Source organism: Emys orbicularis, chromosome 14 (genome assembly GCF_028017835.1).
Source record: "Emys orbicularis isolate rEmyOrb1 chromosome 14, rEmyOrb1.hap1, whole genome shotgun sequence".
Taxonomy (NCBI): Eukaryota; Metazoa; Chordata; order Testudines; family Emydidae; genus Emys; species Emys orbicularis.
Window position 1 is genome coordinate 39,241,500 of NC_088696.1, and position 18,731 is coordinate 39,260,230.

At 49.8% G+C, this 18,731-nt stretch overlaps 1 protein-coding gene across 1 annotated transcript in view; it reads right to left on the minus strand.

The window, feature by feature from the left end:
• The window catches only part of PLEKHG4 (pleckstrin homology and RhoGEF domain containing G4), a 164,192-nt gene that overhangs the window by 46,169 nt on the left and 99,292 nt on the right, over nt 1-18,731 (minus strand). Inside the window, exons 11-13 of the mRNA XM_065416667.1 lie at nt 5,235-5,373; nt 3,810-3,932; nt 1,555-1,746 (exon numbers count right to left, since the gene is read on the minus strand). Coding sequence (XP_065272739.1) covers nt 1,555-1,746; nt 3,810-3,932; nt 5,235-5,373 — 454 coding nt within the window. The remainder of the gene's footprint in view (nt 1-1,554; nt 1,747-3,809; nt 3,933-5,234; nt 5,374-18,731) is intronic.

Below are 18,731 nucleotides of genomic sequence, written 5' to 3' on the forward strand. Positions count from 1 at the left end.
AGCTCTCCAAGCCAAGTCATTGCAGGTCAGATTGTGTTTAGCTGCTGCACAACGCGTTCCTATAGCAGTGGTGGTAGTCTCCCCTCGGAAGGAAGGGTAGTGCAGTGGTTAAAATAACAGGAGACATGGGATCTACTCCTAGTGCTGCACACACTTCCGGGGACACTGAACCAGTCGCTGCCCTTTCCCATGCCTTGGTTTGCCCCGCTGGGGAGAGTGATCTGCTGCTGCAGGCTCCAGTGGCTGTGCAGCGCCACCCAGGCCTAAGCATCGTTGTCACTGGAGCTGTCAGACTCCTCTCTCCGGTCTCTGGGTGCTGTTCTGTGATATCCTGGCGCTCCCTCCACAACACTGCCACGGTATTCTGCTCTCAGTGGGCACCTGTAACCTCCCCTCAATGAAGGAGCGAGGGCAGAGCATAGCCCGGGGTGGGGGAACACGCATGTGCAGAGACTGTCACCAAACAACCACCCGGCAACATCCTGGGCCACTTCCTCTTCACCCCTTCGTGCTGCAGCCTGTTTCTGAATGCTTTTGTGTTTAGCAGCATTCACACACACCCCCCCCGGCCCTCCCCGAACACCTCTGCCTGCCAAGGCAATTCAGAGAGACGGCGTCTAAGCGGCGCCTACATCTGGTACAGCTTAACTGGAACGGTCTGATTCTTTCTGGAATTTGAGAACTTCAATACCCAGTGTTTGTACAACTGGGAAATAAATAGAACACGGATTCATTTGCCTTTGACACTTGCCAAGGATTTTAAAATGTACATGGAAACTCTTCCTGTTTCTGCATCGGCGACCTCAGAAACTAACCCGCCCCAAGCCCCCGATGGCAGGCAGACCGTGTTCACGTCGAAGCAAAGGGGTGAGGACTCTGGGTACTCCGGGCTCCTGTACAATGTGCACGGCACCCGGCCTCCCCTCCTGATCTCAGGCCATTTGTTCCAACTCACTCCCTATGGGCCTCGCCAACGGGGTTGCCAACCCTCCAGGATTATCCGGGAGTCTCCAGGAATTAAAGACTAATTTTTAATTAAATATTATATCATGTGATGAAACCTCCAGGAATACATCCAACCAAAATTGGCAACCCTACTCTCCAGCCAGTTGCCATCACCCACGAGGTTCTGGGCACTATGTTCTCAGACCTGGTTTTGTTGCACAGACTTGCCCAGAACAGAGAACTGGCTCTTTTTATGGTTGCAGGTGAAGGGGCTGCATGACACATCAACACATGTAACTGTCCACAACATGAAGTACACGGTATTCAGCAAAACACCAGCACTGCCATGGCCTTGAAGCCTCCTCTGTGCTGAAAGGCAGGACACCAGAACTCTGGTCCCTTGGTCTCCAGGCCAACTGCTCAAGGACCCTTCTGTCCAATCGAGACCCTGGTGCTGACTGTAAGGATGTGCCCACCACATCGGGCCTGGAGGTTAGAAGAATTAGACCAGAGGAAAACTACGGGGTCTTCCCCCTATTCCCCAGTGGAAATGTCCTTTCCTAGGCACAGACCTTCCCCTACTCAAAGCTCAGCACTTTGTTTCCTCACCTTGTCGAAGAATTCGTACAGCCTGACTGTCCCTCCAATCCGACTCCTGGTGTCATCCAGTCGGGTGCAGAACTCCTCCAGCTGATTTCTAGATGTTTGCAGCTTGAGTCCATAAACACGCACGTCTGCAGAGGAAAAATCTTCCCACCTGTCCAGCTTCTTTAACACTTCCTGTCCCCTTCTACAATATTCCTGAAAGAAAATGTCAGTTGTGGATCAGTGTGCTACACTGGAGACCTGGAAACAGAGACCATGGGAGACTTCCAAAGCCCCTGGGAACCGTTAAGACTAGCTAAACCTACCATGGCACAGAGATGCAAAACAGTAGCTCTCTCAGGCAATCATGCTTTATAAGCACCCCATTACATTGTGAAGCTCAGATTAGATGCAGTGAATCGGTAGCTTTAGCATAAAAGGCCTGCATGACAACAGGCTACTTAGGATCAAGGAAATTGAAGTGTTTCAAGGACCATGTGTGTTCAAAAAATCCATGACACATCCTGGAAATTTCTGTAAACATTCCCGTCCCATGAACAGACATGTGACTTATCCACGGAGCTGTACGCACAATAACTGCCTCATAGGTGGCTTGGAAGCGGTGAGCTTTTCAGAGGGCAGCCCTGGCTTGGAGAACCAGGACCAGGAAGGTGTTTTATACACATAAGCAGGGTCTGACTGAGCTCTCTCCTGACACCTAGCGGTGAACCGGGGTGGGGAGGGAGGGAAAGACTTCAGGAGAAGACCGTATTTGAACAGACAAACCTACTCTGCCCAGGGGCACAGCAGATGGAGCTGCTTTGCCAAAGTATCAATTTTGGCTGGTTTTGGGTTACAAGTCACTTCCGTTTTGAACGCAGGAGTAATGAAAAGTTGTTATCTGGATTGTAAGAATAAAGGGCAACAGAACTGTACTTACCATCTCTGAACTCTGGACCTTCGCTGACTGTGGACTACCAACCGTGCAGGGCCGTCCCTAGCTATTCTGGGGCCCTATGCAGCCCCCACCCCCCGCGGGGTGTGTGTGTGGGGCCCAAGGCCTCTGCGGGGGGGGGGGGGGGGGACAAGGAGTGGGCCCCAGGCCTCCATGAGGGGGGGAGCGGGCCCCAGGCCTCTGCGGGGGGGGGCGGGGCGGGGCTGGCTTGGGGGGTAGGGGGGAACCACCCCCCAGCACTCACCAGCGGTGCAGCTGGGGGTCGGGTTGCTGCACTCCCGCCGCCGGGCAGGGAAGGGGCGGAGGCCCTGTGGAAGAGCCGGAGAAGGGCTGGAGCAGCACGGAGCTGCGCAGGGCACCAGAAAATTTGGTGCCCAAAATTTCCTGGTGCCCTACGCAGCTGCGTGCTTTGCGTATGGGTAAGGACGGCCCTGCAACCGTGAGTGGCGTATTGAAGGGACATTCGTTCATTGGACTTTCACACCGAAAGGTGGGAAACTGAGGCAAAGGACACTGCCCAATGTACTGTGGAGTGGGTGTTCACTTAAGGAGTACATGCTTTGGAATCGGTGTTGCAGTATTTTCCCAAATTAATGCCGTTTCCTCTCACTTAAATAAAAAGTTTTCTTTTGTCATACACGGAGCCAGTGCTTGCCAGGGGTGGTGTTTAGTTTTCTCAGATTACTGGGTGGGGGCTCGAGCCAGTTGTTTTGCAATGTTAAGAGGACCCCTGGCTATTGAACCCGGCGCTGGTTGCTGCTGAAACCACTTAGCAGAAGGGTTACAAATATATGGACAGTATGGAAAGAGTCCTGGAGCGAGTGATGGGCAAAGGAAAGGAACGGGGAGGTGGTGCGGGAGGCAGACACCGCTGGCAGTTTGGAGAGGGGACAGGGGAATGTGACAGGAGGCATCATGAAGGGCCAAGTGGCGTTGTTCAGGGACACGGATGTGACTTACACAAAGTCTCCCTCTGAAACATATGTTCAATTAAATCCTCAGCCCACGTAGGCAGAGACGAAGGCAGACTCCACTCCACAGCATTCCAGGAGGAATGGTACGATACCTTCAGTCTCTCTCGGAGCTACCCACAAATGTGTTGGTGTCTCCAGCCTTGTGTGTACGGATCACTCTGTTCAAGTGTAGGTCAGAGGTCGTTTAAGCCTGATCTGTGGGATGTGCCCCCAGGACGGTGTCAGCGCACACTATGTATCAGCCTGGCAGGCGGCATCCGCCAGCCAATTCCCTCATTATTGTGGAAGGGAGAGGTGTTCTTTCCCACCACAAACGCTTCTGCCCCTCTTTCCAATCTGAGAACACTTACACTGGCAACAAGGTCAAATTCCCTGAACTGCTTTTGTGCTCGAAGCAGCAGCTCCAAAGAATCGTCCAGGTCAATCATTTCCTTTAGCTGCTTCCCGCCAACGTTCTCGATCCAAGTGCTGACCTAGGAGAAAAAGGGGAAAGCAGTTGTGCTATTTGTCAGTCAGTGCTGCTGTGCAAGGCAGGCCTTTGTGTGGAAAGAGCAGGGAGCTTCTTTGGTGAGGTTGGTCATTTAATCACTGGAAAGAATGCATGAGCATTTCTCCCCAAGTCTCAGCATTTCAGTGTATGACTCCTGCTTTACGCACGGACCTTTTCCACGTTAGGTCTCTGGATAATTGCTCTGCTGTTGCTCACAGGGCCTTAGGCATAAGCAAAGTGAGTGGCTGCTTGAGGTCTGTGCTTCTGGGCAAACAGCAGTTGGATGAAAGCTCTGCAACTCCTGGGCTGGTCCTATCTTCCTACTGCTCCTGCTGCCAAAGCTCCATTTGCTGCCACATCTCCTGCTCCCCACTCCAACTTCGGTCTGGCAGAAGGATGAGGAGCAACGGCATTACCGTGAACACAGCAATGGAGTCGCACCTATGTGGTTATGTGGGGCCCTAGGATATCTGCTGTCTTATTTCCTGAACACAGCGCCCAAGATAATCTCCGGTGTCCATGTTATTCCTAGCAGCTCCTCATCACAGGCCAATCACTGACACTGGGCTCATCTCCTCAGGGATAGTCAGACTTTGTCATCTGGCTAAGGACTGTGTTGGTCTTCATCTGCCTTCCCTACAAACACACTCCCTAATCCCATTCCCACCCTGGGGGCTGAGATGGGTCTGCTCGCTCTGAAGGGATGGAATGAGCCCCATCGGCCTCCTCTGACGTGGGGGAAGGGCTCCTCAGCGGTACCTCCAGTAGAGTTTCTCTGCAGTGCACCATGGGAAACATCATCTGTTTGTGCGCCTGGCCAGGAGGCCTCTGCACTCTAAGGGACTAATCTGATTTCCATCAGTGTGTATCAGAGGGAACCTTACTGACATTAATGGGGTTATACTGGATCAAACTGGCATGAAGGTCACATGCTTGGGGCTGGACTTTCCGAAGTGCTGAGCATACAGAGTACCCACTGACTTGGTGCTCAGCACATCTGGAAAGCTGGCCCCAAGTCTGTATATCTCATCAGTACAGGAATGCCGGGTCACTGGATGCTATCAGGTGGGGAGTGCCCGTCTCAACCTGGGCAGAAACTACTAAATGCCAAGTTGCTAATGGAGTGTTTTTGTGATCTGAAGGCATGTCCCTTTGGGACCCTTTTTGTGTTACTTTACTACCACCTGGTTCAAACCCTGACGTAAACTGGGATTAAATACCTGGCCATCTTTGTGGGACATGCAGTCAGGGCTAATCACTACAACCAATGACAAACTGGCCTTACCTCCCTAAAACCTTCTTCAAAAGCCTCGAATTCCATCACTAGCTCCAGCTCCTGGATGCGTTTGTTTGACATCATCACCAGTAGGTGGACACCCTCATCCACTCGGTTATAAAGTGTGCTAGCAGCATCCAGAGCGTCTCTGAAAGGGAACACAAGTCCAGTCAGTGTGTATTTCATACCTATATATGACTTGGCTATTGGCAGCCCCTGAGGGTATGTCCACCCAGCCAAGAAAAACCCGCAGCTGGCCTGTGCCAGCCGACTTGGGCTCATTGGGCTGTGGGTCTTTGTAGACCAGGGTTTCTCAAACAGGGGTCGCCGCTTGTGTAGGGAAAGCCACTGGCGGACCGGTCTGGTGTGTTTACCTGCCCTGTCCGCAGGTCTGGCTGATCGCGGCTCCCACTGGCCGCGGATCGCTGCTCCGGGCCAATGGGAGCTGCTGGAAGCGGCAGCCAGTAAGTCCCTCGGCCCGCGCCACTTCAGGCAGCTCCCATTGGCCCAGAGCAGCGATCCGCGGCCAGTGGGAGCCACAATCGGCCGGACCTGTGGACGGGGCAGGAACACACACCGGCCCGGCCCACCAGGGGCTTTCCCTACACAAGCGGCGACCCCTGTTTGAGAAACCCTGATGTAGACTTCTGGGCTCGGGCTCGAGACTGGACTCTAGGACCCTGCAGGGTGGGAGGGTCCCAGCCACAGGTTTTTCTTTGCTGTGTAGACATACCCTCAGTCGCCCTTCATCCAGAAGTTTCTTGTCATGCAAGAACAAAGTACGTCACAATATATATCAGAGAACAGCAGGGCACTTCCACTGCTTCAGCTTACACTACTAGCATTCCAATACCCATGTCACTGCATTCTATTCCGGAACGGAGAAAGAGATCCTACCAAGGGGCCAGGGCTTCTTTACAGTACTTCATTCCAAAGCTCACGTGGGCTGCAAGGGGCACTCAACTTTTTGACCCAAAATTTAGATTTTGTACAAATGTGGAACTGAATCAAATGCCTTACTGAAATCCAGGTAAATTATATCCATTGCATTTCTTTTGTCTAAAAAATCAGTTATCTTCTGAAAGAAAGAGATCAGGTTGGTCTGGCACAATCTATCTTCTGTGAAACCACGTGTTTTATCCCAGTTCCCATTTACCTCTAGGTCCTTAACTACTTTCTCTGCAAAATTTGTTCTAAAACCTTGCATGCAACTAACTGGCTGGATCACTTTTTTCCTTTTCTTAAAAACAGGTATTGTACTAACAACCCTTCAGCCACAGGGTACGACCCCTGAGTTTACAGATTCGTTAAAAATCCTTGCCTTTGGGTTTGCAATTTCATGTGCCAGTTCCATTAATATTCCTGGATGATTATCCAGGTCTTCTGGATTTAGTACCATCAAGCTGTTTGAGTTTGACTTCAACCCTCAGATGTAGTAATTTCTATTTCCATATACTCATTTCCATTTGCTACCCTGCTATTATCCCTGAGATCCTCATTACCCTTATTAAAACCTGAGGCCAAGTATTCATTTATGTGTTGGGCCATGCCTAGATTACCTTTAATCTTCACCCTAGCCTCAATGCTCAGCAGTTCCACTTCTTTTTTCCTTGTTTTTTTTTTATTTATATGGCTGTAGAACCTTTAACTTCTTGTTTTAATTTCCTTTCCAAGGTTCAACTGTGCTTGGCTTCTCACTTTTCCCCTATACTTTCTGACCTCCAAGATGTAGCTTTCTTTACTGATCCATCCCATCTTCCTTTCCTTGTAGGCTTTCTGCTTTTTCTTAATAACCTGTTTGAGATGCTTGCTCATCCAACTCTGTAAGCCATCCCTAACAATTTTTACCCTTACTTGGGATGCAGGCTTCAGATAGCTTCTGTAACTCTGACTTAAAGTAATTCCAAGCGTCCGTCACTTTCAGATCCTTGAGTTCTTCAGTTCAGTCCATTTCCCTAACTAATTCCTCTTTTATAGGGCCCTTAATCAGGGAAGCCCCACCCCTTAATCAGGGCTCTGCTGTAATTGTTGCTGGAGCCTGAATATCAGTGGGTTCCTGTCTGCTTGCGACATCACCACCAGGAACAGAGGTTCTGGAGCTCTGCTAGAGATTGTAGAGGACCCACGTGTCAGGATGGAATCAAAGCTCATTCTTCCCTAGCTACAGAGGTTCAGCTGGGAAACCCTTGTGTTTTAGCTAGTGTGTGGTGTAACTGAATCTCTCAGATTGTTTCTTTTCTGCTTCCATGTCTTTCCCTTCTTTATAACTATAGTTAAATAAATCAATGTGATATCTATCAGGCCTTACAAAAAAATACTATGATACCCTTCAGTGATACTGCCAAGCACTGTCACTGTAGTCTGTTCTCATAAGGGATGCAAATGGTCACTTTGGATCAGACATACATGTCCTCGTATGGTTATTAGCTACCCATCTATTTTACAGATGCTTCAGATCATTTTTTTAACTTGGTATTAGGGCTATAATTTTTATCCTACTAAGGCCAGGTGTCTTAGTCACATGAGCCCAAGTGCACCAGGCACAGAGGAGTCATATAACACTCTAAAAATGATCTCATTTTCTTTCCATAACACTGCCACAATTTTAGGAGCAGATATATCTCGGGATATTCCAGGGCTAAAAGTGAGTGTGCTGCCCCTGCTGGAAAACTGGGAGTCTCCACTCCCCAACAGGATAAAGCTTCCTCTTCCAGCTCTTGCAGGGGTCACAAGCTATCAGACCATGTTGCTGGTTCAGGACTGAATGTTGCCCATCCTGGCCCTTGGGCAGGAGTAATTACTTTTTTTGGGGGGGGGGGTGGGGGGGGAGGGAGATTTCATACTTGGAGGAAAAGCAGGGAATATTCTCTACAATAAAACCAGTGGTGGGTATTTGAGCTGCTTGGTTGTTCAGAATGTTAGGATAACCGGGGATGGGAGGGGGGAGATGGATTAATGGGCAGAGTGCAGGTGAAATATCCAATGTGTATGATACATTTTATTCGTCACTTGTCCCACAATCCATCACGTGATATCAGCTCCACATTTCTAGCATATCTATGCATATATTGACACTTTGTTAAACTTCCTGGATTAAAAACGCGCAACAAGGAAAAATGTTCAAAAACACCTAAGTGACTTAGGAGTCTAAGCAGAGGTGTAATCCTGATATTTTAAGAGCAGACAGGTACTCCATCCGCACCAGCCCCCCAGCTGCCATGGCCCCGCCTTGATAGTGTGCCCCCCTCTCCTCCCTGTCCCCACATTTTCAAAAGAGATGTAGGGACCAGATTTTGAAAGGATTTTAGGCACCTAAAGCTACAGATACCACCTAGTGGTATTTTCAAGAGTGTCAAGGCACCGGACTCCACTGGCCTATCTGCACCTTTAGCACAGAAATCTCTTCACAAATCTGGCCCTTAACAGCCTAACTCTCAGGCTCCTAAGTGACTGAGGAGCTTTTGAAACTGTTACCCCTAGGAAGAAAGTTATTAACAGTCCAGCACCCAAGCACATCTCTACCATAAATTACAGCCCTTTTGTCTATGAATGCTGGTACTTAATGGCAATCATCCTGCAATTTTTTATTTAGTATCTAGCTGGCATGAGGCTGTGTGATAGCGCTGAACAACTAACTCGGCACAGCACAACTCCATAGAAAACTTCCATCCAAAGCGATGCCAGATGCTCAGCAGACAATTTTTAAACCTCAGTCTCTTCGGGCACTTGTAACTTTGTTTGCTTTTTTTTCTCTTCAAAATACCATCAAACTGAATGGATTCCTCGATAGAGCAGCCAAGAGCAAAATCACTCCCAGGCTGACTCCTGGTACACTAGAGTTCAGAGGAGATGGGGTTTTGACAGCAACATTGCCAACTCTGATGAAAAGATGTTAAAGGGAAATGCTGGTACTGCCTTCCACAGACCCTGAATAAAACCAGGTGACTGCATACATGCTGTCTCCCAACTCTCCTGGTAGGTAGCAAAAAATCAGTGAAGGAAAAATTGGAGACTAGCATTGCTATTGGACAGAGTTAAGATTATTTGGGTGCATTAACAGTGCTTTTCCTTACTTATAAATGTTGAGGCTCCTTTTAAATTCAATCTTAACTCTGAATTTCCTGGGATTTTAATGCTTGTTATAACTAGAACATTTGTGTACGTTACTTTTTACCTTTTACCTCACTGATATGTGCCCTCATCCTTGACTCTAATCATTGCTTAATGTCTAATCATTTCTGGATTCCTCCTTAGGACATGGCCTCAATGATATCTTGTGACAGAAATTTCCATAGGTATTTTGTGTGTGTGTGTGTGTGTGTGTGTGTAAACCTTGAAAGAATGCATATAATATATGCATCCTTTTATGGGATGGACCCAATACCTTTTTTCCCCATCACTACCCTCTATGATTCTAAAAGCAGCTTGCAATGAAGAAAACAGATCTGACTCTCTGGTTTAACATTGTGTAGAAAAGATGGCTTCTATCTTGTTAACATAAGAAAGTAAAAAAATGGTGGTTAAAGTCTTTAATTGACTTCACTAGTGGCTTGTGCAACTCTCCCAATGAAAAGCAGGGGGCCGTCTGAAAACACCGAGAAATCTCATCGAGAGCTAAAGCTCAGATTTGCTTGAATCAGTCAAAGTTTCCCCTGCCCACGTGAGTGTGGTAGACAGCCTTTCACTGCATTCTTTCAGGGTCAAATCATTCACATTAAATTTGCAATACTGCAGATTCAATATAATTTATAACAAAAATGAGTAGCTTGATGTCAGCTTATATTTCCCTGAATCCTGTTTTCATTGGGCAATTATCGTTTGTGTGGAAAAGGTTCCAAGAGTCTTTAACAGTTTTCTGGTTCAGTGCCAGTTCTGTTGTATAATTCTAGGGTAATTTTAGACCTATAATTCAAGACTTTTTTCACTGCATTTTTTTCTGAAGATTCCTTTCCCAAAGCTAGAATTGGACTGTCATGGGGCACTCTCACTGCTAGATAGTGCCTCCTCCTGGCCATTCTGGGGATTAGCTCTGCAAGGTCAATGCCCCTTCCCGCGGTTGACGCCATCTTTCTGTCTCTCTCGGTCTGCAGCCCCGCTCTTGCTCCCCGAGCTGCTGCTGCCTCTTTGGCCTGGTCTACACTACGACTTTAATTCAGATTTAGCAGCGTTAATTCGAATTAACCCTGCACCCGTCCACACAACGGAGCCATTTAGTTCGAAATAAAGGGCGCTTAAAATCGATTTCTGTACTCCACCCCGACGAGCGGAGTAGCGCCAAAATCGATTTTGTCAGTTCGAATTAGGGGTAGTGTGGCCGCAATTCGATGGTATTGGCCTCCGGGAGCTATCCCACAGTGCACCATTGTGACCGCTCTGGACAGCAATCTGACCTCGGATGCACTGGCCAGGTAGACAGGAAAAGCCCCGCGAACATTTGAATTTCATTTCCTGTTTGCCCAGCGTGGAGAGCACAGGTGACCACAGATAGCTCATCAGCACAGGTAACCATGCAGGCCAATAATCGAAAAAGAGCACCAGCATGGACCGTACGGGAGGTACTGGATCTGATCGCTATATGGGGAGAGGATTCAGTGCTAGCAGAACTTCGTTCAAAGAGACGAAATGCCAAAACTTTTGAAAAAATCTCCAAGGGCATGATGGAGAGAGGCCACAATAGGGACTCAGATCAGTGCCGCGTGAAAGTCAAGGAGCTCAGACAAGCCTATCAAAAAACAAAGGAGGCAAACGGTCGCTCCGGGTCAGAGCCGCGGACATGCCGCTTCTACGCCGAGCTGCATGCAATTCTAGGGGGGGCCGCCACCACTACCCCACCTCTGACCGTGGATTCCGAGGCGGGGATAATCTCATCAGCTACACCTGAGGATTCTGCGGAGGGGGAAGAGGAGGAGGAGGAGGAGGACGAGCTTGCGGAGAGCACCCAGCACTCCGTTCTCCCCAACAGCCAGGATCTTTTTCTCAGCCTGACTGAAGTACCCTCCCAACCCTCCCAAGCCAGTATCCAAGACCACGACCCCATGGAAGGGACCTCAGGTGAGTTTACCTTTTAAAATATAAAACTTGTTTTAAAAGCAAGGTTTTTTAATGATTACTTTGCCCTGAGGACTTGGGATGCATTCGCAGCCAGTACAGCTACTGGAAAAATCTGTTAACGTGTCTGGGGATGGAGCGGAAATCCTCCAGGGACATCTCCATGAAGCTCTCCTGGAGGTACTCCAAAAGCCTTGCCACAAGGTTTCTGGGCAGTGCAGCCTTATTCCGTCCTCTATGGTAGGACACTTGACCGCGCCATGCTTGCAGCAGGTAATCTGGTATCATTGCATGACAAAGCCTGGCAGCGTATGGTCCCGGTGTTTGCTGGCATTCAAGCAACATCCGTTCTTTATCTTGCTGTGTAATCCTCAGGAGAGTGATATCGCTCATGGTAACCTGGTTGAAATACGGGAATTTAATAAAGGGGACAGAGGTGGCCATTCCTACTGGGCTGTTTGCCTGTGGCTGAAAAGAAATCCTTCCCTGCAGTTAGGCGAGCGCGCGGGGGGGGGGGGGGGGGAGGGGGGATTGGCCCAGAGCTTTTCGCGTTTGGCTAGCAGGGATCTTCCCTGATACCAGCCACGTGGTGGGGGGAGGGGTAAAGCGATCATCCCAGAGAATTCATGGCGGGGTGGGGGGTGTTAGTTTGGTTCCTGCAGGGATCTTCCCTGATACCAGCCACGTGGTGGGGGGAGGGATAAAGCGATCATCCCAGAGAATTCATGGCGGGGTGGGGGGTGTTAGTTTGGTTCCTGCAGGGATCTTCCCTGATACCAGCCACGCGGAGGGGGGAGGGATAAAGCGATCATCCAGAGAATTGGATGGGGGGGGGGGTTAGTTTGTTTTCTGCTGCTGAAGGTTAACAGGAAAACCGCAGCACTCAACGGGCTTTGCTTGGTATGTGGGAAAGGAGGGCGCAGAAGCCGAAAGACAATGGCTTACCATGGCTGCATGCAAGCCGAATTCTGTTGCCCGGACCTGCGTCTGTGATCTCTAGCAGCAAAGCCACAGGCACTCAATATTAAGAGGCAAAATGCGACCTTGCACAGAAATCACATGTGCTATGTAATGTGAATAGTGTTGGTCACCGTGAAAGAGTATAAGCATTGTTCTGCAAAATGTATCTTTTTAAAAAATTCTCTCCTTTTTTCCCTCCCTCCAGCAGCTGCAAATTCTTCAAGCCTCCCTCCTCCATCCCGAAGGCTATCACAGATAAGGCGTTGGAAGAAGAAGACGCGAGACGACATGTTCGCAGAAATCATGGAATCCACCCGCAGTGACAGAGCTCATCTGAATGAGTGGAAGGACACGGTTTCAAAGTATAGGAAAGAAGCCAGTGAACGTGAGGACAGGAGGGACCAACGTGAGGACATGAGGGACAAACGTGAGGACAGGAGGGACCAACGTGAGGACAGGAGGGACCAACGTGAGGAGAGGTGGCGGCAGGAAGATCAGAGGAAGCAGGATGCAACGCTGGGGCTGCTGCGTGAGCAAACAGACATGCTCCGGCGTCTGGTGGAGCTTCAGGAATGGCAGCAGGATAACAGAGTGCCGCTACAGCCCCTGTATAACCCCCCTCCCCTCTCACCATGTTCCATAGCCTCCTCACCCAGACGTGTAAGAACGCGGGGGGGGAGGTTCCGTACACCTTCCCATTCCACCCCAGTGGACAGCCCAAGCAAAAGGCTGTCATTTTTTTAACCATTTTTTAATGGCCTTTTCCTTCCCTCCTCCCAAACCCCACCCGGGTTCCCTCCCTCTTTTATAATCTATGAATAAAGAATAAATGATTTTTAAACGATAGTGACTTTATTTGGTTTGAAAGCAAGCTGGGGGAAGGGGGAGGGTGGGTTCCTTACAGAGAATGAGTCAATAAAGGGGGCGGGTTTTCATGAAGGAGAAACAAACAGAAATTTCACACTGTAGCTTGGCCAGTCATGAAACTGGTTTTCAAAGCTTCTCTGATGCACACTGCTTCCTGGTGTGCTCTTCTAATCGCCCTGGTGTCTGGCTGCGTGTAATCAGCAGCCAGGCGATTTGCCTCAGCCTCCCACCCTGCCATAAAGGTCTCCCCCTTACTTTCACAGAGATTGTGGAGCACACAGCAAGCAGAAATAACAATGGGGAGATTTCTTTGGCTGAGGTCAGAGCGAGTCAGTAGCGATCGCCAGCGACCTTTTAAACGGCCAAATGCACATTCTACCACCATTCTGCACTTGCTCAGCCTGTAGTTAAACAGCTCCTGACTCCTGTCCAGGCTGCCTGTGTATGGCTTCATGAGCCATGGCATTAAGGGGTAGGCTGGGTCCCCAAGAATAACTATTGGCATTTCAACATCCCCAACGGTTATTTTCTGGTCTGGGAAGTAAGTCCCTTGCTGCAGCCCTTTATACAGAATAGTGTTCCTGAAGACGCGAGCATCATGAACCCTTCCTGGCCAGCCCGCGTTGATGTTGGTGAAACGTCCCTTGTGATCCACAAGTGCTTGCAGCACCATTGAAAAGTACCCCTTGCGGTTTATGTACTGGCTACCCTGGTGCTCCGGTGCCAAGATAGGGATATGGGTTCCATCTATCGCCCCACCACAGTTAGGGAATCCCATTGCAGCAAAGCCATCCACTATGACCTGCACATTTCCCAGAGTCACTACCTTTCGTAGCAGCACCTCAATGATTGCTTTGGCTACTTGCATCACAGCAGCCCCCACAGTAGATTTGCCCACTCCAAATTGATTCCCGACTGACCGGTAGCTGTCTGGCGTTGCAAGCTTCCACAGGGCTATTGCCACTCGCTTCTCAACTGTGAGGGCTGCTCTCATCCTGGTATTCTGGCGTTTCAGGGCAGGGGACAGCAAGTCACAAAGTTCCATGAAAGTGCCCTTACGCATGCGAAAGTTCCGCAGCCACTGGGAATCATCCCACACCTGCAACACTATGCGGTCCCACCAGTCTGTGCTTGTTTCCCTTGCCCAGAATCGGCGTTCCATGGATAGAACCTGCCCCATTAACAACATGATCTCCAAAGCACCGGGGCCCGCGGTTTGAGAGAATTCTGTGTCCGTGTCCATGTCCATGTCCATGTCCTCATCATGCTTGTCGCTGCGCTCGCGCCGCCGCCGCCTCCTCACCTCGTTTTTCTGGTCCTGGCTCAGCATAAACTCCACGAGAACGCGCGAGGTGTTTACAATGTTCATGACTGCTGTCTGGAGCTGAGCGGGCTCCATGCTTGCCGTGGTATGGAGTCTGCAGTGTTCACCCAGGAAAAAAGGCGCGAAATGGTTGTCTGCCGTGCGTTGCTTTCATGCAGGGAGGGAGGGAGGGGTGAGGCTGTACCCAGAACCACCTGCGACAATGTTTTTTGTCCCATCAGGCACTGGGATCTCAACCCAGAATTCCAATGGGCAGGGGAGACTGCGGGAACTATGGGATAGCTATGGGATAGCTACCCACAGTGCAACGCTCCAGAAATCGACGCTAGCCCCGGTACATGGACGCACACCGCCGAATTAATGTGCTTAGTGTGGCCGCATACAATCGAATTTATACAATCTGTTTCCCAAATTCGAATTATATAAATTCGGATTAATCCCGTAGTGTAGACATACCCTTAGTGACTCAGCCCTCCGGCCAGGTCATTACATGGTCTCCCCTTTAGGGGGTACCAAAGTCTTTCTCCAGCAATCCTAGTCAGTCTTCCCATTCACGGCCTCAGATGCTACTCCCTCAATATCAGGTAGGAGAACCCAGGCCCGGCCTCTCCTCTGGGTTCCAGCTCAGGGGTCCTCACTTCAGCAGCCAAGGTCTGCCCTACCCCATCCCTTGCTGCTTTTCCCCTGAGCCTTTCCTGCCTTTCTAGCTTTCCCCCTGCTCTGGGTTTGCCAGCCCAGACTCCTTCCTCCCAGGGAATAGCTATAGGCTACCTAGCTCTATAGCCCCCAAAACACCTCCCTCCTCCCAGAGAGTGACTGCAGACTACGTCCCTGCAACCCCCCCCCCCACTTTGCTGCTCTCAACTCCTTGGGCTTTAGACAGGACCCTCCTGTTCCTGTGCAGCTAAGCCCTGTCTAATTAACCCCTGCTCCCTGGCTCCTCGTCCAGGTGCAGTCTGAGGGGTTCATTGCCCCCCTCAGCCACCTTAACTCCTTCAAGTCTTGTGTGGGGTGGACGCCCCCATCAAATGGAGATTTAGGGATTCACTTTCCAGAGAGGGTTGTGTGTAAGAACATGGCCCCAGGAGAGGACCCCGTGGGCTGCCAAAAACAGGTGCCTGTGTCTTGTGCCTGTAGACCGAGGTGAAGAGCAAATGGAGTACAGATTTCTAAAAGTACCAGAAGAGTGATCCCAGCCATTACTGTCCTGTCGTCCAACTTTTAGCCTGACCAAATAATGGAACAAATATTAAGAGAAAATATCACCAACCAACCAATCTAGAGGGACATGGAACTGTGACAGGCATGGGGAGCCAGCAAAAAAACATCTTCCCAGACTAACAGGATAGGTTTACAAATAATACCGGTGGACGGAGGGACACACTCTAGCCTGGTATTTATTAAAGCAGTTGATAGGGGGTCTTGTGAAAGCCACCCCTCGACATTAATTCAAATAGCTTGGGCAGGAGAGCTGCTGGCATGTGGGACCTGGCCCAGGTCCTTAATCCAGTCCTCTCTGAGCTGAAGGAAGGCTGGATCCACCTGGGAGGAACTCTTGCCTTTCGTCTCCTCTCAAAAGTCCACTGCCTCCTACATGTGCAACATAACGAGAGCGACGGAGGCAGGAGAAAGAGACACTTCCACCTGCTTGTGTTCACAGATCAATCATTGAGGACAGTACCCAGACTTCCAGGAGTTGGGGGTGGAATACGAATTCAGACTGAGAGACGATTAACAGCCTGGCCTGCAGCATCCCCTGTGTCTTAGTCTGTGAGCCGCATTGTTGTTGGAGATGAAAGCTTTGAGGCTGCCAGACGCACGTTCACACCTGTCGTCCCAAGGCCCCCAGCAAGTGCTGTGACAAAGGCATCCGCATCAAGAACTCTTCTGTGCTGACTCTCATGGACCTAGAGATTCCACAGCTCTAGGGCTCCAAGGCACAAGGACACCGCTGCAGTGGGCCAAGACGCGGCTCACCACTGAACCAGTCTGCTGGGACATGATGTCAGCCAATAGGTCCCACTGTGTTCCGGGATCCATGGCCTTCCTTCTCTCAGCCTTGTGACCAGCACACGTACTGAGAGAATTATAACGTCCCTGGCAGTCTGTGTGAGGAGTCTGCCCGATTCCCCTCGGTGCGCAGAACTGCGAGGTGGGGCACAGGGAGGGGCAGGAATGGGGTTATTAAAACATCCCAGGAACTCCGATCAAGTTCACCCCGTCACATCCCAAATACAAGAGCAGAAAACAAACTGTCTGGAAAATCAGCTTCCTAAGCACAGACCGGAGAGGGGGCAGTTATGTCCAAGTCATTATCTATACAGAGCCAGGGCATCCCATGACGTTGCAGGGCTGCCAGTTTGATATCACTTGAGCTGAATATCTGTGTACATTTCTGAAAAGCTCAAAGGGAAGGAGACTTGAGAAAGCACGGCTTGATTAAAAATAACCAGCCTGGATTCAGCAAAGAGAAACCAGGCTTAATTAACTGATGGGAGTTCTCCGAGACTTGGGCTGGGATGTAGTTAGACAAGATACAGAGAGCCATGTCTACTCAGCCATTCAGCAAGGCCTTGTCAGACTTCAGCCCAGAGGACTGTGTCTACAGTGCAGTTATGAGAACTAATAAAAGGGCAGGAAACAAAGGGCAGCTATTTTCAAGGTAGCAAGAGAGGTGACTTGAAGGTCGTCCTTTACAAGCAACTCCTGTCTCAGACCTGACAAACTCACTACGCCGAATATACCGCTTTCATGGTATTTATCCATAAAGGATAGCATGTGAGGTCTCTACTGAAAGCTTGTAATGTATCAATATTCATAATTGTTGCGAGATGTGTGTCTGAGTAATATTTAAGGAGTAATGTGACAATATTGAAAATGACACCTCATAGGCTTGGAGTACAAGTTAGTCAGCAGGGAAATGTGTGTGTCAGTGATGGCCATTCAAGCGGGCGGGAGTTGCCACTCCTCCCTGGTTAGCCAGTAACTCAATGCAAGGCTCAGCTGTCTATCCTTGCCCCATCACAGAACTATCAACGGAAAACCATGAACGACAACTGAAACCACTGGGAGGTGAAACAAGGGACTGCAGGTCTCTGAATAGAGACAAAATCCGGACTCAGTATCTCACAGGGTGGGGAAGAGGCATCTGGTGGAGCAGGGGTGTTTCATGAAAGATTGGATCCTGATTCCTGGGAAGCCAGCCAGCTCTGCTACAGACTGAATTTTGGGAGAGGGAGAACCTTTTATATTAGCTAGAAAAGTTATAGGCCCTATTATAGGAAAGGTAACTATTAACAAGTGGTGCCCCGAGTTCGAGTTTGATGGTTTGGTTTTGTAGGTAGCCATTTGTTTCCATCACTTGCTCCTGTTTCTAGTGGAATCTCTATTCTTCCTTAAATAAACCTTCTTTTGTTTTAGTGTAAGTGCTCGGCAGTGCTGTGTGGTTTACAGGAGTGGTGATTTAAGGTAAAGCTGATAAACCGTGGCACAGGCTCCTGTGGAGGCAGAGGATCTGGGATCTCTGTGAGTAGCCAGTGCCAGGGGCTGGATGTCAGAGAGGAATGATTCAAGAGGACGTGGGAACCGGGGTGCACCTCCTGTTAGCCTGCAGGGCAAAGGCAGGGTTGGCACAGTGTGAGTGGCTAACACTCAGCTAGCCCAGGCAGGACTTTCTCTCACGAGAGGCAGAGGGTAACAAGGTGACTCAGTCCTGGGCACCCCAAGAACTGTCACAAACACCTTTAAACGGGAAGGCCGGAGGGAAAGGGTTTCTCTCCACATCCACCCGCAACATAGGAGACTCTGAGGGGGGTGAAGTGGCCCATTCATGTCAATGCGATAGTCTCATTGAATGAGAACAGCCCCTGGAAATGATACAACCTGAAACAAGAGCTCTGAGCCATGTGAACCAACCCATTCCTCTCAGTAGGTGTTCCCATGCCCCTCCTGACTGCCTTAGAGCCTGCATCATATCCTGCATGCGGTACCGGTTCTCAGCTCCCCACTCAAAGGGGCAGGCCTTCCCAAATCCTCACTCACATGGGGGCAGAGAAGGGGCCTGAGACTCGCCCAAAAGGACAAGCCCCCCAGAACCTGGCTCACATGAAGTGAGGAGGGGTCCTAGGGATGCCAACGGTCTCCTATTAGAAGAAACATCCCTTATTTCTTCATGGCTGTACAAGATCGGGAGCAGCAGGAACTACCCCAGTGAATGTAGGTGAGTAGTGCTCATTAATGATTATGATAATAATAAAATAAAATATCAGGAAGAGAGGGGAGTGGGGGTGCTAAGAAAACAGTTCCTT